At 51.6% G+C, this 18,217-nt stretch overlaps 3 protein-coding genes and 2 non-coding genes across 5 annotated transcripts; 2 read left to right on the forward strand and 3 right to left on the reverse strand.

Moving 5' to 3' along the window:
• Positions 1-1,231: 1,231 nt before the first annotated feature.
• Positions 1,232-7,582, reverse strand: TGME49_245660 (hypothetical protein). Its single transcript, XM_018780756.1, has 3 exons — positions 6,008-7,582; positions 3,568-4,612; positions 1,232-1,867 (listed from the first exon to the last, which is right to left on the reverse strand). Exons 1-3 carry the CDS (start codon positions 7,410-7,412, stop codon positions 1,738-1,740), a joined length of 2,580 nt encoding a protein of 859 aa, XP_018634894.1. The 5' UTR covers positions 7,413-7,582; the 3' UTR covers positions 1,232-1,737.
• A 432-nt stretch (positions 7,583-8,014) lies between these two features.
• Positions 8,015-14,131, forward strand: PDHE1A (pyruvate dehydrogenase complex subunit PDH-E1Alpha). Its single transcript, XM_002366956.2, has 5 exons — positions 8,015-10,052; positions 10,563-10,678; positions 11,547-11,741; positions 12,378-12,525; positions 12,919-14,131. Exons 1-5 carry the CDS (start codon positions 8,862-8,864, stop codon positions 13,174-13,176), a joined length of 1,908 nt encoding a protein of 635 aa, XP_002366997.1. The 5' UTR covers positions 8,015-8,861; the 3' UTR covers positions 13,177-14,131.
• Positions 14,132-15,270: 1,139 nt separating this feature from the next.
• RPL21 (ribosomal protein RPL21) lies at positions 15,271-16,583 on the forward strand. The gene has a single exon (XM_002366957.2). The coding sequence runs from the start codon at positions 15,428-15,430 to the stop codon at positions 15,899-15,901; it is 474 nt and encodes a 157-aa protein (XP_002366998.1). The 5' UTR covers positions 15,271-15,427; the 3' UTR covers positions 15,902-16,583.
• A 539-nt stretch (positions 16,584-17,122) lies between these two features.
• TGME49_245690 lies at positions 17,123-17,195 on the reverse strand. Its single transcript has one exon. It is a non-coding gene; the product is annotated as a tRNA-Lys (tRNA).
• Positions 17,196-17,273: 78 nt separating this feature from the next.
• On the reverse strand, positions 17,274-17,346 carry TGME49_245700. Its single transcript has one exon. It is a non-coding gene; the product is annotated as a tRNA-Lys (tRNA).
• Between the last annotated feature and the right edge of the window lie 871 nt (positions 17,347-18,217).

An 18,217-nucleotide genomic window follows, 5' to 3' on the forward strand; every position in this document is an offset into this window, starting at 1 on the left:
GGTTACTTTGTTGAACTGCCCACCACTCGAAAACTCGACGGTGTTCTGAGGCTGTTCAGTCACGTGAGGAATGCGTTCTGGAGGAGGCAGTCACAACTGACATTCGTTTCAGTTGCTTGCACGACGCGGTGGATGCCAGGACGCCCGGTGGTTGGTATCTTTCCTCGTTTTTTGTTAGATTAGAGCGTGTGGTCGTCCTGGTGTCAATCACGTGTTTTTCAACCTCAGTAGCAGAAATATTTCCGGATTTAGATGCGTCACCTACAGAGGTCCATCTTAACTCGTGCCAAGATGTGTGAAGACGGACTTTGCCTTAAGAAGTGCCCGTATCGTCACAACGAAAGGCTGGTGAGGGTACATCTTTGATATGGACTAGACTCCCACAGAGTGTATGGGATTACTGCCCCTCAAGTTTGTGTTGTAAAATATTCAGTAGTAGACCATGTTAAGGAATGTGAAAACCTATCGTGCAGGTGGATGCAACCTTCTAACAAAAGGAAACAAAAAATACGTTCCTTGTTTCCTGCTCCACAGCGCACATGACCGGAATGCCGGCAAAGCCATGCCCCTTCCAGTCTGCTTGAAGTGGAAGATCTAATGATTCGGATTGCACCGAAAGCTTATCGAGGGTCGGCGGTACCTTTCCTGTTTGACAAATCCACAGCAAAGTGGCACTGTAGCTGTGGAAGAGAATAGCGCTTGTCATGAGGAATTCATCGGAAATCAAATATGGGGCTTTGGAAAGACGTTTTTAAGAAGCAGCGCAGTCTTTTGCTCAGCACTGTCCTGTAGACGCATATGATTGGGCAGATTCGTGACATTTTCTCTCATTCTCTCTATACGCTGACAACATTTGATGTTATCATCTGATGGGTTGTGCCGTATCAGGATGTTCCGACGTCCATTACCCTATACCGTGACAATATTTTCCACAACTTAAAACTCTATACGCTTCAATTTCGTCGGTTTTGTTGGACAAGGATATCTCGCCTCCTATAGCTCTATACACCGACACCCTTCTATGCTCCCATGTGGTGGATTGTGCTGGACCAGGATATGCCACCTCTCACAACACCATTCTTTGACAAGATTCTACGCTACAAGTTGATGGGTTTTTCTGTTTCAAAATCTCGCGCCTTTGATACACTCCAGACTGTGTATGCGGAAATACGCATTCCCACACAGAATTTCGCGGCCGCAAAACATCCAGTGGCTCAAAAAACAAACGTGTGTGCCATCGAAAGCGGTGAATGATTTCGTGACGCAAGATGCTGAGGGGACCAAGAGTAGCAAACAAAAGTCTTCACACGCACTTCTATTGCAGCGCCTCGCGGTATCAGTTTTGCGGTGTGAGTCTGTGAGCCTTTAATGGCTTCCGCTGCTGTGGCGACAGATGTCCTTCGACTACTTGAGCGCGCAGCATTCCAAAGGCAGATCTCCAAAGAGTTAAACAGTCATTGTGTCCCAGCAAAATTGTACAAGTCCGAGAAAGCTATCACCGCGGGTGCCAACAATACAGCGACAGTCCATGCCCTGTGAAAAACAAGGAGGACTGTCCAGGACGCGAAAAACAGACACAAGAAGCATAACGGAATGGTACCACCAAACACCGATGCCACGGCAGACGGATAAAGAGGAATTGGAACTCGAAGAGACGAGTTGACAGAGCTGTTACGCCACTCCTATATCCTTGCCCTGCACCGATTAGCATCCGATTTCCTGTCACCATACAGAAGGTCACCTTTGATTTGCTTTCTCCATTCCCTCTGGGCGTCCATCACAAATTTTGAGTATCCGCCGCCGTTTCCTCTTCTCTCGTCTTCGCTGAAGGTATTGAGCGATGTATGCAGCCGCAAATATGTGTTGCCTGAGAATCCACAATACGGAGACACCAAACTACTGCGCGTCTGAGTTGAATGTGCCCCAGTAGTCCACGATCTTGTACGAGTTTTGTGCTTCTCAACATGAATACCGAAATAAAAAACGCAGGCGGCTGGCTCAGGTCTACCCCTAGGACAATTCAGTAGTGTAGTGTTCATCATCACAAACTAAAAATACCACGTTTATCTACACAGGAGCCTGACCGGCTGGTTGGAGCCAACACACACACACAAAATGGACACGCCCCACGAAATGACTGATAACCATGGAATACGCTGCCTTTGACACACATGAGGGTGACCATCTTAGCGTGCGGCCAGACTGTCACCTACCCATCTTACCCGATTGATGATGAAACAACTAAATTTAAGAAACTGTCCCAAAACAAATTTCGCACAGCGCCTATAAAAAAACTGCGTTTTGCAAGCGGCTCCACGAAGCACCGGCGCCGCACGCATCCCATGATGAAAATCTACGTCGCTTTAAGACATTCGAATTCCCCCTCTGCCAAGCGCGCATCCCACAAATGAAACACCTTTCCACGCTCAAATCCATCAAGATTCCAATAGTCTTTATATCACTTTGAACACTCTGGAGAGGCACAACACTAGACACAATCCACACTTCTACAAGCGCAAAGCCGAGCACAAAACACCGCAACATCCTTAATGCTGTACTGCACTCCAAAGATACAAACATACGACTAACTACTAGCTAAGGGTTTCGGAAAAAAGTTAAGAGACCAATATTCGCTTTTCCCAGGACGCAACGTATCCATGAGCAGACACGACGGCATTACGTGTTCCCTCCGATACTAGATTCGCACGACACTCTCCCTAATCGAATGTAACACCTTCGGTGCTCAAGGCAGGACCCGGTATCGACGTGGAAACACAACACTCATAATATGAAGACTCCATGTCATGCTTCTAACGGAAGACTGGTTGCCTAGAATTGAAACGTCCACCGTCCCTTCCTAAGAAACTACACACGTTCCTTCCCGTTATACATCAGCCGGCTTCTCCAACTCTTCTGTACCGCAGCACAGCCATTCACAACTCACACGCGACACCATCCACCCCGGTTTTGCGACCGCACCATCCTTTTCTCCTGGATACATATACCCACAGGCCGTTTCTGCGTGATTTCACCGCTTCTTACGCAACATAGAAAGCATGAAAGGAGTGTGTCATCCAACACCCTACCGTGACATGGACTACACGAAATTAACCGGTTTTCTGTTTTCTACACAACATGTCTGTGGTTCTCTCTCTACGGCAGCTGCTTGACCGTACTACCAACTCAAGCAGTTACAGTTCACGAAATCACCAGGGTTTTCACATAACATAGACTCCACCAACGTCCCGCGAGGCGTTTTGTCCGTGTGGCAATCACACTCCTGGCTGCTTTCCCTACTCAGCAGTCCCAGGCGGCATCGCTTCACGCGGTAACAGGGGAAGCTGGCCGCTATGCTGACCACGCCGTCCGTGGGCAGCGACAGCCTCCACAGAGAGCGCTGAAACCGCCGTTTTCTTTTCACCATGCTAAGTGTGGCCCATAGGTTGAACTCCGCACACGAACCATCTGCTGGGGTTTCTTGTGTGTCGTTTCCAGTGTTGCTCAGTAGCATCCGCGCAGTGTCTCTACAGTGCAGTCAAGCTCCTCTCTACCACGTGTATTGCTCACTCTTCGAGTTCCTGCAAGTCTACGCCCGGTGGCAGCCCCGACTGTGCCTCCTCTGGAAGTCTCCCTTTGGTCGCGCTACTACCCACGGTGTTTCCACCCTGTGTGTCATTGCCGTGGTCCCCAGGCGCACTGTTCCGATCCAAGGAGTCATTGCTCGGTGCGGAAGCGGCTGCAGGTTCTACCAGTGCCGCTCCTGGTGCACGTTTCGACGGATCAGGCTCAGAAGGCGTCTGCGTCCCCACAACATCCTTCAGCGCAACAGCATCGCGGGGACAGGAAACCTCTCTCTCTACGTGCTCTGTCTTCACACTGGATGCTTCTCCCGACGCGCACCACACCCCAACTGTCCCGGCGGCTACCACGTCATTCGAACCTTCCTTCTTTTCCCTTTTTTCTTCCCTTTCCTCAGCCATGGCGCAAGGTTCTCCACCGCTAGCACCACTGGACGCGACCGGACTATTCGATGCATGTGGTGCCGCACACGAGCTGACAGCGCTGCTGGACACATCGCGCGCCACACCCCCGCCATTCGCTGTTCGCTGCGAAGAACTCGCACTCGGCGCGACTCGTCCTGAGACACTCGGCACAGTAGACAGGGGAGGGAACGGTGGACGAGCGGACTCTGTCGCATCCGGTTCCTTGAAGGAAGACGTGGAACGCACAATGGCATCTACACTCTTCTGAAGAGCCGTGTTGCACAGAACGTCGCGCAGATCGATGGACCGGCCGCAGGACGGACAGCCCCCGGATTTCTTTGCCGAGTTCTTTTCGCTGTCGCCGGCAAACCCAGAGCCACCTGGAAAAAATCCTCCCGTGCCGCCGCGACTCGGGTGCAACACCCGCAACAGACATCCCCGACAAAAACTCTCTCCACAGCACGGCGTTGCCACAGGCTGCGAGAAGAGAAGGCCACAAAGAGGACACTTCAGATGCGCTGCTACGTCGCTACTGCCGACGTGACGTTCAATCTTTGTGTCCAGGTCCGACGAGAAGTACGACAGAGACGACATCTGCTTCGCGTTCTTCATCACAGCGAAAGATCCATCTGCGGAAACGAGGCAGAGTCCACCGGAAGAAGCAAATGACGCAATGACTGACTTCCGACAACGTGCGATACACACCTTCTTGCGTAAGAAAACAGAAAAGACCACGGTTCCTCCAATGAAAAACCTCGATTCACAGACTCCACACACATACACGCTTCCGTTTCACAGGGCCACATACCTTGGTTTCTGCCTCACGAATTAAGTTTTAGGTTTCTTCGTACTTTGCAGTACCAGCGTGCATTGGCTTAGAAACTGAAGGCTCTGGCAATGCTCTGCTCTCCTTCGAAATGGCAAGACAGAACGGGCATCGAAAACTGTTTCACAAGCCCTCCTTGACACTCTGCTTTTGTTGTCACCCTGCACTTCTTCTGTACCATTCTCTCCCGCATGGCTTTGAACAGTACCACAGCATGCTCTCTCCGTCGAGGCTGCCGCACCACTTGAACACCACCCGTGTCACTTGCAAGAAAAGGATCGTGTCTAGAAACCTACAAATCGATCTGGCCAGTACACCGTGCCAGTCTGAGCAAACACAGACACTTTCCCGGAAGTCTTATCGCAAATGAGAAAGCTCACTAAGTCTCCCGCCGGCAGCCTTTACATCCAACTTCATGTGCAAATGCTTATCCTTCACTGAAACAACGAATTTGAATCTACTTTTGTGTCATGAATTACTCTCCAAAAACGGCGACAGAATCATTGACGGGACCTGAACCACCAAAGGTGTTGCGAACAAGATCTGATCGCTGCCGTTCGGATCGTTGGCACGCGTTTCTCCAGTCACGCAAAAAAGGAAATTAACAAGAGAAGCAACCACAGAGGAAAGTATCCCAAGCGGCCGGACACGCGTCCCGTAGAACCACCACTCTGGTGTTCGGAGCACACTTCGAGTTTGCCGCTGAAGACAGCGCGTTCGGGTGTCACGGAACTTGCCGGGACCGAGTGTCCAGCCGTTCTAAACAGCGAAACGTCACAATCGTCTATGGTTAACGCAGCCATTCCATCTCCACTGGTCGTTGCACAACGGCTCCCTTTCCCCAATTGTCTTTGAAGACGAATCCCTGGTGGTTTCCTGCCCGTTCCAAACTCAAAACGGACGTGCTCAAATCCTATCGTCTACCGCATGAATCCACTTCCCGCCTGGCTGTTCACGAGATCCACTGACCGGACCAAAGTTCCACTATGCTTTCCATGACCACCATGTTAAGTGCACAGTTCACAAGCAAACGCGCTTGTATGTCCAATATACGCTGGAATACCGCCCTCACGCGTGTTCGACGACCCACAGTGCCGCGACATATTCACGGCTTCCCACATACGGACCACATTTTCCTTCTCCCCCCGCCCTTCACGCCTACGCTTTCGTGTGATCCCCGATATCGACTCAGACTTACCTTTTCTGATGTAGACCTCCGCGTAACGTGGAATGTCGTCCACGCTGATGTCACGAAGAAAGCTGCTGGGGATGCCCGTGGCGGGGCGGATTTTTTTTTGGTGCCGCGGGTCGTTTGACCGCGTACAGTTGCGGATGTGGTGGCCTCTCTCACCGCACATGTGGCAAATGTAGTCTTCACCTACGGGGACGTAGCCAGCCGCAGTCGGGAGGTTGGAGCCCACAGCGCCTCGGCCGACACCAAAGGCAGTCTGTGCCGCGCCTGCAGCTGAAGCCCCCAGAGAAGGCGCCTGGTACCCGCGACCCGCGCTGAATCCCCAGCCCCGTCCGCGTCCGAATCCCGATGAATAGCCGGCAGAGAAGCGTCCCTCCGAAGAAGCAAAGCCACCACCGGCGACGGCCTGCGAGGAGCTGGTCTGCGGTCCACGGTGCTCTGCATGCTGTTCAATGACGGCTTGCAGTAGGGCAGCTTCATCTTCCTCGTCGTTATTTGCAGATTCCCCAGTTTCACCTTCGAGAGCCGAGCCTCCGGAGGCGAAAGGAACTTCGCGCGTCGACAGAGAAAGGCCGCCGGAACTCGACGAAGGATCTACTTGGTCGGTACGGGCGGGGGTAACAACATTCGGGGTAGCTCTCGAGCCGTTGAGGGAAGGTGCCAATTGTTTGCTCCCTGATTCTTTTTCGGCAGAGACATCGTGGAAGTCTCCTACGGACGCAGAACGCACGATGTCAGTGACTGCAGGTGTGCTGTCTTTCTGCCGATGAAAAGCTCTGTCAGCAATGTCAAGGGCAGCCTGTGCCTCCGCCGCACTCGTGCGCTGGAGAAGCAGTGAGCACGGATGCCGCAAAGGGAAGAGATCTGAAAGCGGACTCGACGGATCGGACTCGAGGAAAAGAAGCGCGTCCAGCTGGGGAGTCGCTTCCAAGCCCGTCTGTTTCTTCAGAAACGCGCGAATCTCACCGCAAAAAACCGGCAGCGGCAAAGACACCGGCGCATACGGCGTGTTGCTGCCTTTGAAACGCCATTGCACGAAACGCAGCGAAGAAGAAAAACCAGTAGACACCATTGGACGTTTCGAGGAAAAAGTTAGGATTCGAGGAGACAGGGCGCCGTCAAAAAGGTGCCGCTCACATAAGGGAACGGCACTGCGGCAGGGAAATCCTGCAGTTTCCGCACCACAACCGCAAACACCAGGCAGAGGACACCTTAGACTTCCTTTTTCAGTGACAACGGTAAGAGAGCGATGGGAATAAAAAACAACCCTGTGACCAAACTCAGCGATTCTTGGAGAAAGGGCCCCAACTCGCACTTCCCACGGATGCGAAGAATTCCACGAAACTCGAGTTGACGTGGACAACGGGAAAAAAACTACAGACGCGAACAGGAAACTCACAGAACCCGGCATCACAGATAATCCAACAATGCCATCCTGCGCCTCTGAGCTTTGGAAAAGGATTCGGCTGCCCGAACAAATGCTCTCTAGTTTTTTTTCCCGTTCTCTTACGTAAAACCATGGGAGTGTGAGACGGAACGACTTGGTCCTTCGAAGTAAAGCCGCTACTGCTCCTGTTTTCAGAGAATCCCGATGAGCGTTGTGCGAAAAGACAACACGAGCGCCGCGACTCTACAGAAACAACCTCATAGCTCTACATTTTCACAAGGGGCGTCGATTCGGCCTATATTCCGAAACGGCATCGACAGCGCTCCCTCCAAGACTCTCGGGAGACTAGAAAAGCCCCTGCAGCGAAATACGGAGAAGTTTTGCGACCGTAGAATTTACAGGCAGATGCCACAGAAATCCATAACTTACTTTTAACACCAGTGGCCGAATAGGTTTTTATTTAAATCGTTGAAGACGGAAACCAAAGTGCCGGGGTGTGTACCCGAGCCTCTCAGCTGCTGACACAAGGTCGGGTGCACCCGTGTCGTGTCTCGCCTTTGGGAAAGGCGAGACGGCGAACTCGTTCCACAGGCACGCGTTTTGAGGAGTTCATCTGTGAATGTCTCCTTTTGTTCTTTCCTTTCAAGTGATTTCGATAATTTATTTCTCTGGGGAACGGCACGAGAATCGCTCAGCTCGCATCTCTCCGGCGACCTGTCTCTGGCAGTGTCTTCACGGCCAAGCAACCCTCAGTGTGCAGGCGCACACACAGCACTTCTTCGCGTTGAACACTGGTTTCACTATCTTTTCTGGAGGATGTTTGTGCCTTCTCTCGGGTTTTCATTCTCTAGTCTGCCAGCAGTTCTTCACCCTTTTCCCCGGTGACTTTTTCACCGCCTCATCTCTCCAATTTCTAGTCGACTTTTCGCTTTCGCTGTTGCCCCCACGTCGTCTCCGTCATGTGTCTTCCTAGACCTGTCTCCCGTTACAGCGAAGCGAGACAATGTCCTTTGAAGTATATGTGAGTGTGTCACTTTGACACGGAGAAAGTGTGTTTCGCGTGCACATCAGTCGTTTCGACGTTCACCGTCCCGCCCTCAAATTCGTTAAACCATTTAGTTCAAAAGGAAACCTCACTCTGTCCCGGCGCTTGGACTTTTTCTCCACTGTCGGTTGTTGTTTATTACTCATACAGATTGGAGGAGACATTTCGCTCTCGAATGGAGACGGAAATCCCGAAATTTCGTGTTTGTCTGAGTGCACCGAAGGCCGCATTTGCTCGATTAACCATTTACTGTTGGTATTCCTGACGCGTGTGTGTTCCACGCCTCTTTCTCGGCCGGAAAAAGCGAGGACATCGAAGAGACGACAACCACCTGCATACTTTATTTTTCTCTTATTCTGTCCCATTTACGCTTTCGGACTCTTCACTTTTTCCGCACCAGGCCTGCCTACGGTGTATTACCGGGCAGAATGGGGGCCTCTCGTGTCTCCCCGTTCCTCTCGAGGGAGACAGGTGTCTCCACCACGAGTGAGCTTTCTTCTCTCTGCCGTGTTGCATCCTGTCGACTCTTACCTTCCGCATGTCGTTTTAAACTCATCGTTCTTCTTCTGGCCGTCGTAGCGTCGCCTGTCCTTCGAGACTCGCGTTTCGTGGGCATCACTCTCGCTTCTGCTCTGAATCCTTCCTCAGCGCCCTCCTCGCTCCCAACGGTTTTTTCGTCTGCACCTACAAACTCTCTGCCTCAAACGCCTGTTGGGCCGCATGTTGCGAGGGTCCGTCTGTCTCCTCGGATCCCAGTTCCTCTACAAACGCTCTCTTCTCCCTCGAACGGCATTTCCGCCGCCTTCGTGGCACCCGCAACTCTCGCAGGTTCCACCTCCCCTGCGCCGTCTTTCTCCTTGTCCACGTCGTTTCCTGAACCGGACGGGGCCAAGACCTCCCCTCGAACTCGAGAGACAGCACGACACTCTGTTCCCAGTTCCGAACTAGCTGCTGTCGCTCGGCCTTCCAGCGCCCACCTTTCTGGAGTCCACCCTCCCGCCATTTCGCCGCTGTCTCGCGGCGGAACGGCTTCTTCAGCCTCACGCTCTCACGAGTGCCCTTCGATGCTCGGCTCAGAGCGACGTACGCTGTCTGCAGCGGCTGCGAGGTCGGGAAACCAGACAGGAGATTTCAGCTCTCCCGACCGCAGCTGTCTCTCGCCGCAGCAACAACACCGAGAGCTGGTCTCGCCCTATGTGGGTCAAATGCTGCTGGAGGACATGCTGACGGGGCGCATGGTCGAGGACGCATGCGCGCGTCTCTACTACATGGGAAAGACCGCCGGGTTTGTGCATCTGTACACAGGGCAGGAAGCCGTGAGTGCGGGAGTGATCAAACTCCTTCGACCCGACGATGCCGTCGTCTCCACCTACCGGGATCACGTCCATGCAACGAGCAAGGGCGTACCGGTCCGAGAGGTCATGGCCGAGCTGTTTGGCAAAGCCACTGGGTGCAGCCGAGGCCGAGGCGGCAGCATGCACATGTTCTCGAAGAAACACAACATGATTGGCGGGTTTGCCTTCATTGGAGAACAGATTCCAGTGGCTCTTGGATACGCCTTCAGTGCAGCCTATAGACGCTTCGCTATGGGTGACAAAAGCGACTCAAACGCAGACCAGGTGTGAACAAGTTTTGTGACCGTTTTTGTTCTCTCCGTGGATGTCTTCCTCGCATTCTCTTATTCTACTCCTGTGTTTCTTCGTGTATCTTGTGACGTCCGTTCTTGTCGGAGGTCGCGTGGCGCGGTCTACAGATTAGCCTTGTCCCAGCTGCTTCGGGATCATGCTAGCTTTTGTCTGGTTCGATGGGAGGAAAAAGGTCATCTGAGAAATCACATCTATGGACCAAATTCAGATTTAGAACACAACATTGTGCGGTTCTGACCGGATTCCGCAAGCTTCGAAAAAGGAGGGGTCTGATCGACCACCGGTGACGGCCATGTCTGTCCGTTAAATGTCTGGTGTCAGAGGCAGTGGGTGAAGACCCTTTGACGCATTTTCCTTGAGAGGGGCTTGATTTTCTGTATTACCTGTTGTTCGTGAGCCATGTCAGATGCGTGGTCTCTCTCTTTAAGATCTGACTTTCACGCCTATGCGGGGCTTCGTTCCTTCCATTGCCATTCTCCGCAGGTCGCTGTCTGCTTCCTGGGAGACGGCACGACGAATATGGGTCAGCTCTACGAGGCCCTGAATATCGCGGCTCTGTCTAAACTCCCGATCGTCTTTGTCGTTGAGAACAACAACTGGTAGGCCAGCAGTTGAATGAACGACGTCAGCTCCTTCTGGTTAAGCGACTGTTGGTATGGTGGCCTGCAGGTCAAGATAATAAGACTGGTGGCACATTATTTTAAAATACTTCAGTCGTCATATATAGGTCGATGGACCAAAGGATTACGTATAGTTCTTTGTGTTCAGCTTGCAGCGCTACCTTCAGGATCACACCGTTGTCTCCACCGATTTTGTGTGAAAGAGCACCCGCTTCAGTATCATCCACAGAAAGCCCAGGATTCTAACAGCAGAAACGAGAACCGTCTGGCAACACGCGGACGCCTCAGTGCGCAGACAGTTATGTTTTATGTTTTCTCAGGTGTATCACCTGTAGTCGGTTTGCTACGTAGAGGTAGCTTACGGCGTCCCCTCACTTGATTTGCCGGTGCAAACCGGTGCGACCGACTTACCCTCCTCTAAAAACTCTAGACATTTGGGGATTTACAAGACGACTTAGATTTGCGTTTTGTGCTCATCAAGAGACGTTTCAGTCTAGACATTCACCGAACAAGTGAGGAGTCGCACCGAGTCTCTGTCGACGTTCAAGAGAAGGAAAAGGAAGTTCCACTCTCGCTTTAACGATCTTAAGTTCGTTTTAGTCGGGTACTTGGTTTCGTACCTTTCTTTCGATTCTGAGCTCGTTTTTCCAGCGTCAATTTGAGAAACCAACATGTGGAAAACCACCGGGATGCGAAGCTACGGTTTTGGGCTCGTTTTGAGTGTGTCTCAGGATCGAGCCAAGTGCGTCTGCGGTAGTGTCGTCTATGTATTACCGGTTGAGGTTTTACAGCCCGTTCTATCGTCTGTTTCTTCTGTTTCTTCGCCGTGTTTACCGGGACCGTTCAGGGCTATTGGCATGGCAGCACAGAGAAGCACGGCTACCCCAGCTGTCTGGCAACGCGCAGAATCTTTCGGAGTTGCCGGAGTCGAAGTGGATGGCATGGATGTCTTGGCTGTGAGAGGTGCTGCTCGCCGAGCCATCGATCGTGCGCGCCGTGGAGAGGGCCCCACACTTATCGAGGCACTCACGTATCGCTTCAGGTGAGAGAGGTTTGGAACAAGTCAAATGGTTTAGCCACGATCGTTTTGTGAGCATTAACAACATAGAGACCGTATCTCGTCCATGCCACAGTAAAACGAGATACTGCATCTGAACAGGTGATCCGCGATCCAGCGCCGTAGAACTCACACCGAATCAAACCGAGTGGGGGACCGCTATGAAGACTCTCATGTCAGTGGCTATTGGCGCGGCTAGGGAGCGAGTCAAACAAAGGAGAATGGGTGCCGCTTGACTGACAAGAACATGGTTTGAAGACAGAGGACTTTCGTTTGCATGGCAAGAAAGCTCGGGGGAAAGAAGGGTGCAGACAAGCGAAACGCGCGGATACACTTAAAGACAGCTGCATAGACAGCATGCACTGAGACGGCCAGGTTTGTCTCGTTGCGTCTTCCTAGATTAACCGAAATTCTTCATATGAATATGGCAGAGACTGTCCAGTTGACGTATACCTCGTCAAACCTACAACTTCGCCCGTTTCCCTGTTGTGATCAGTGGTTCCATAACGTCGCCACACACCGGTTCTTGTGAACGCAGTCGAGGAGTATACAGTTCAGAGCATTCTGAGAGCGGACAGGTGCATCTTTGTCATATATGCGATTCTCTTTTCGTCTGATCAGAGGCCATTCCGTAGCAGATCCAGACGAGATGAGGGCAGTCAAGCAAAAGGAAGCATGGGTTGTTCGGGATCCTATCAAATCTTTTGAAGAAGAACTCAAGCGTCTCGGCTATGCAAGCGATGAGACGATTGCTGCGACGAGGGCGAAAGTAAGATGAGTTTTTTCGAATATAGAACATATCTGTCCACCTGTGCATCGAGGGCGAGACTCGGGTATAACTATCAGACACCAGCTTCCCAGGTGAACATCCTTTTGTTTGAAACTAGCTTTGCTTCTTGCCGCCTTCGCGCCTGTTGTTCAGGGCAGCTTTCGTTTAAGGTCTTGTGCGGGGAGATAATAGTGGACAGTTGGTGAAAGAAAGGACCTCACGAGGAAACAAAAGAAGTGGGCTGTGTATGAGGAACGTTTCGCAGAGAGGTAGACGGTAGGGCAATTCGGGATGACGATTCAGACTGCATGCAGCGTGTGAATGGTGAGCGTCCAAACGTCCGTGTATTTCCAGACCCAACCTTAAGGATTGGAGTGTGGTTGTTTGTCTCAGGTGAAAGCTGTGGTCGATGACGCCGTCAAGTTTGCAGAAACCAGTCCAGAACCAGATGTGCAGGAATGTGGACAATTTATTTTCGCGCCACCCTACACGGAGGCAGGAAAGCCAGAGCCGCTGACGAACGAACAACTCCATCAATATGCTGTGGCTCTCAAGCAAGAACTTGACGCGAAAGCACGTGCGAAAGCAGGGGATAAGACACCCCAGCCCTCTGTGCTGCAGAGCGCTAATCCACCGATTGTGATTGACTAAGAACCTATTTCTGTTTCTACTCCAGAGGGAATTTATACATTAGGCGGCTGAATGCGACACAAGTTCCGGACTGGTGGCCGTCATGTACCTTTGCCTCTCTAGGATATCCATACCCCGATATTTAGTTTATTCCACATCGGTTATGTTCTAGGCGTAATACGTGGATTACCGTTGTCACCGTGGCATAGAAACGCATATGAAGGCAAAAACATGCATTCTATCAGAGTGGAATAAAAAATGCAATTAGCAGTAAGTCTGACCCTAATTTGTACAGGATGGTCTCCAACTCGAATATCTTTTTCGCTGTAAAGCAGGGTGAGGAATACTAACAAAATAAACTGTTGGCATTCACAACAGTCCCCTCGAAACTTCAACGGGGTCCGTGCGTAAAAAACGAGGGACTCCCCTCAGACCCTTATGGACCGGATGTTTCCCCGTCTGTAGCGGAGGCCGTGAACAATGCTTTTTACCAGTGGTTTTGCTTGCGTTTGCCTAGGAGTCGCCAAAAAGGACGCATGCACTGTTTCTGCATTCCTGAGTCTGAGCCTTCGCTTCAGCTTCGGGAAGAGATGCACGAATTTCTGACCTCGCTATTCTCGAGGATTCCATTTCAGTTTGTGTAGTGCCCCGTTTGCTTCGTGAGACAATGCCGCACGTGATAGTCTGGCCCTGATAGCACGGCATTTTCATTCCCAACTGCGTCTTGAAAATGGATGCTGAACAGTGTCTTCTGCCGTTACTGATTCCTGCCCCTACAGTAGCCCCGCTGTACCTAAACCTGATTCAAGAATTTGCGCGCCAGTCAGTAATAAGCGGTTTTCCCGCCAAAATTATAATAACGAATATGAATCGATAGACCAACGAGCAACGGTGAGGCTTGTTGCATGTCCTTGCCGGCTTACGCCCATACCTTCGTCCAGCATGAATAGACCGCGATACACACGTTTGTTTTTCGAACTCAGCGAACGCAGCGGCCTGATCGGTCTCCGCTACTGGACTGAGGAAATAGAGTAGGTCCCAATGTTTTTGTCAGTGGGCGGTATGGAGTAGAAGCTATGTGCATGTACACCTCTCTACGACTATCCAAATGCAACATGTAGCAAGCTGCAATATCGAATGTAATACAGTGGTTCTAATGTGAGGTCAGATACGCAGTACCCTCCAAATGGGAAATGTACCGAATATATGGTATTATCCTGTGGAGTAAGGATTCAGACTAGCTGCATCAAAGAGACCCATACTCGTCACTCCTTTCAAGGGAGAGTGACGACTGGTGAGAGAGGAACATGCAGTTCACCACCGTGGTCACCAGTTTCTTGTACCCTTTTGCCCGTGTAAGAAAGTCGTTCAGTAACCAGCGTTCTGAGAAGTCGAATGCTTGCAGCCTTTCAGTTGCTCTATCGTGGGAAAGACAATAAAAACACTGCAGAAGACCTGCTTCTTGGACAGAAGCTTTACGCTTGGTAGCGCCAATTTCTAACGATGGGAGAGCTGGCCCGTGTCTGCGTGACCCTCGGACTTCCACGCCCACTAAAAACAATTGAAACACTTTAGTCAACGCGTCTGAATGCATTCTTCGACAGAATGCACCCATGATGAACGAAGATGGCAAATATTACCGTCAGAGTGTGTAAGGAATTAAAATCCTGTCAAATGTCCCTGGAAACGACACGCATGCACTGTTCTAGTCAACGCACTACCTTTACCGGGTACCTGCGTGTCCAGCTCAGAAACACGGTACCAGTAACTCAGTGGCTCTTTTCGCGAAACTCGTGCATCGAAGCAAGCTTTGAGGCCAAGAACAAACTGGCTTAGAGGGCTCCACTGGGAACGGTTTTCTTGGGCTTCTTCGGACACCACACCAGCCTGCGTTTGGACTGACTAGAACCGAAGCGTCCGCGAATGTGTTTTGATCGAAACCTGCTCAAGAGGTCGGTTTTCGAGAGAAGCTGCCACGCGCTAAAATTTGCATGTGTTGCATCCAAAAAGGGAAATCGGCTTATAGTCGGGCACCAGCCCCACAAGCGGAAGGCGCATGGCGTGGCGGTGCGTGGGGGCAGAGGCTCCTTTCGCGAAATGTCGATGGGCGTTAGAGAAATTCGCCTTTTTTGTCACGTCGTCGATTTCCTGTCGAGTGGGGGCGTCTTCGCCACTTTCATTGTAGGATCCGTGGAGTTTTGCGGCCGCGTGGTATTTCCGACGTCCGGCAGAGCGTGCCGTTTCCGTGGCTGTTTTTTCTTTTCTGTGCACAATGCCGACGTCGTTTGGAAAGCGCGCGCGTACGCGCCAGAAGTTCTCCAAGGGGTTCCGTCGCCACGGAATGCCCGCTGTGTCTCGTTTGCTGGTTATTCACAAGAAGGGCGACTACGTCGACATCGTTTGCGATCCCTCTGTGCAGAAGGGTATGCCGTACTCGTACTACCACGGCCGCACCGGCATTGTCTTCAACGTCACTCAGCGGGCCGTCGGCGTGGAAGTGAACAAGGTTGTTGGCAACCGCGTCATCAAGAAGCGCATCCACGTTCGTCTCGAGCACGTGAGAAAGTCTCGCTGCAACGAACTCTTCCTCAGACGCGTGAAGGAGAACGACGCTGCCCACCACGAAGCTCACCTGAAGGGAGAGAGCATTAAGACAAAGCGACAGATCCCGGGACCGAAGCCTGGCTGCTTCGTCTCCGGCACAATGGAGGTCCTCGAGCCTGCACCCTTCGTTGAGTCCTACTAAAAACCGAATAACTGGAGGTTTTACTGGTCGTTCCAACTGCAAGGACCGGCATGCTGTGGCGATCCGCCTTCTGTAGAGAACGAGAGAGTGTCCCGCTGCGAACGGACGTCCCGCTAAAAATGTGGCGGAGATTTCAGTCATGCTGGGATGCATGTTGACCTGCTGTAGTTGTGGTGGGACGCGGAAAATGGCGGGACTTTCACGAGGAGGAGGGTTTCAGTAGGGACCAGGGAAGTGCTGGAGGCCAAGGAGCGGACGGCCTCGGGGATAGAACTGGTGAATCTGCTTCCAAGTGTGGAAAACCAGACGTGTGCTACGATTCTCAACAGATTGGCGGTCTCCCGCGTTGTTACAAACTGTTCACCGAAAGTCCACGGGACGCCATTCGCGTCGGCATCGGGAAGTCGGTCGACTTTCCCCCAACGTTGTCTCAGCTTCAGCGCTCTCGACTTGCATGGTCAACAGCGTAATGCTCCGTCCTGCTCGTCTCCGTTTTTAAACGGAGCATTGTGCGTACCCGTTGCTCAGCGTGCCTAGGCGCTGCGTTGTGGATTTGGCGAGGAATTCCTTGCTGTTAGAAAGTGGCAACGACCCTTGAGGCACGCGGAACTTCCAGACCATCGTAGCAGATGGTGATCACCTTATCGTTTCTGTTCTCAGATGATGCTCAATTAAAACCTTCACACTGTTCCTGTTCTTGGGTAGTGATTCTCAACTATCTTCGGCAGGACCCTTCGCGTAGCTTCTCTCACGTCGTGAAGTATGCACTCTGCGGCATTAGCCTTTTCTTAACAACACCTCCAAACGGGCCTCATGCTGAGTTTTCTTCATATATGTAGGAACCACTGTTTCTGTTCTTGAGTTACGAAAGTAGGAAAGGAGTGTTGCTGAGTCTTGCAGAATACGAACCGCGCAAAGTGGGAAACACCTCTAGCAAGCATGGAGTTGAACAGAAAGTCAGATCACTCGTTCATGCCTATTGAGTCAGTTCAGAACGGAAACACGCGTTCGTAGTCCCTTCCATCCATTGGTTACATCTGAATAGACTACATATATCACGCTCAGGTAACTGCATAGGTTTGCGGAAGAAACAATGCAGTAGCGAGGCGGATTTGCATACGCCCATGGATCGCATTGAATCCGTTGAAAGAACAAGCTTCTCTCTCCGAAAGCCTTACCTCGTTGCGCTTAACATGACAGGAAAAACATTCAAAGAAAAGCAGCCGACGACGGGGCTCGAACCCGCGACCACGAGGTTAAGAGCCTCGCGCTCTACCGACTGAGCTACATCGGCAAAGACAGGAGATTTTTGAGGCTCTGAGATCTCGTGGCTTCGACGCTGGGAAACTCATGAATTTGTTCTTTGAAAAGAAGCCGACGACGGGGCTCGAACCCGCGACCACGAGGTTAAGAGCCTCGCGCTCTACCGACTGAGCTACATCGGCAGAGACAGGAGATTTTTGAGGCTCTGCTTCGAGTTGCGTAGCGATTTTCCTTTCATACATGTGACTTGACATTCATTCCTTACACAATCGATCTACCAAGCATGGTATGCGATGTGGATGTTTTGCCTCTATCAAATCAGGGATGACGCTTGTTCAAGGTTCCTCAACTGCGTTTCTGGCTAAGCTTTCATCACAGTCTACGGTCCAAATCTGGATGTCTCCCGCTCAACTATCCAGCGGCGAATCAAGTGTTAGACTGCCTATCTGTAATGGCTTGAACAGCCTTACTAGTACCTAAATGGGACTAGGGAAGGTAACTGAGCGTGGTAGACCATGCACGGACTTCCTACACGATAGGCGTCACCTGTGAGGCTGACCCAAACTGCTGTGCTCTACACCTGTTGAAATTCCCCTGATCTGACGGTTTCCCCTAGTCCCTGAGCAGCCCCTCGACACACACATACACACAAGTGGCGCCATTTAGGGTTTGCATGTGCTATACGTGTGTGTTGCAGACCTGGCTACCGTCAGCTTACGCATGAACTGGCCGAATGTACCGATTTGCCTTCGATCCGAGACAGCTACACGCCCGCTCTGTAGATCTCCTGCGTTTCACGAGCAATCATTTTTTGGGGAAGCGTGTGCAGGGGCAGCACAGTTGTTAGCCCAGAGTGTCTGCTTTCTGCGTAGAATGCAGTGCCATGTCGTCGGTCACACACTGTTTCTGACAGGGTGGACTCCTTTCTCGTTTTCTTTCGATTGCACGCAGTCAGTTCCCGATACGAACTACACGGTTTCCAAGAATGCGTTTTCTGTGCTTTCCACTTGGACGCGCGGAGCGTATCTGCGCGCGAGAGAGTGCGGAAACAAC

This window comes from Toxoplasma gondii, chromosome XII (assembly GCF_000006565.2).
Source record: "Toxoplasma gondii ME49 chromosome XII, whole genome shotgun sequence".
Classification (NCBI taxonomy): Eukaryota; Apicomplexa; class Conoidasida; order Eucoccidiorida; family Sarcocystidae; genus Toxoplasma; species Toxoplasma gondii.

Bases quoted from the DNA above. Each gene is read 5' to 3' on its own strand.
- TGME49_245660 (XM_018780756.1), bottom strand. From the start codon at position 7,412: ATGCCGGGTTCTGTGAGTTTCCTGTTCGCGTCTGTAGTTTTTTTCCCG. The intron at 4,613-6,007 runs GTAAGTCTGAGT...TCGTTTCCGCAG, and splicing joins GGAGGTCTACATCAGAAAAG to ATGGATCTTTCGCTGTGATG. The intron at 1,868-3,567 runs GTGAGCAATACA...GTGGATTCTCAG, and splicing joins GACTTGCAGGAACTCGAAGA to GCAACACATATTTGCGGCTG.
- PDHE1A (XM_002366956.2), top strand. From the start codon at position 8,862: ATGGGGGCCTCTCGTGTCTCCCCGTTCCTCTCGAGGGAGACAGGTGTC. The intron at 10,053-10,562 runs GTGTGAACAAGT...CATTCTCCGCAG, and splicing joins GCGACTCAAACGCAGACCAG to GTCGCTGTCTGCTTCCTGGG. The intron at 10,679-11,546 runs GTAGGCCAGCAG...GGGACCGTTCAG, and splicing joins GTCGTTGAGAACAACAACTG to GGCTATTGGCATGGCAGCAC.
- RPL21 (XM_002366957.2), top strand. From the start codon at position 15,428: ATGCCGACGTCGTTTGGAAAGCGCGCGCGTACGCGCCAGAAGTTCTCC.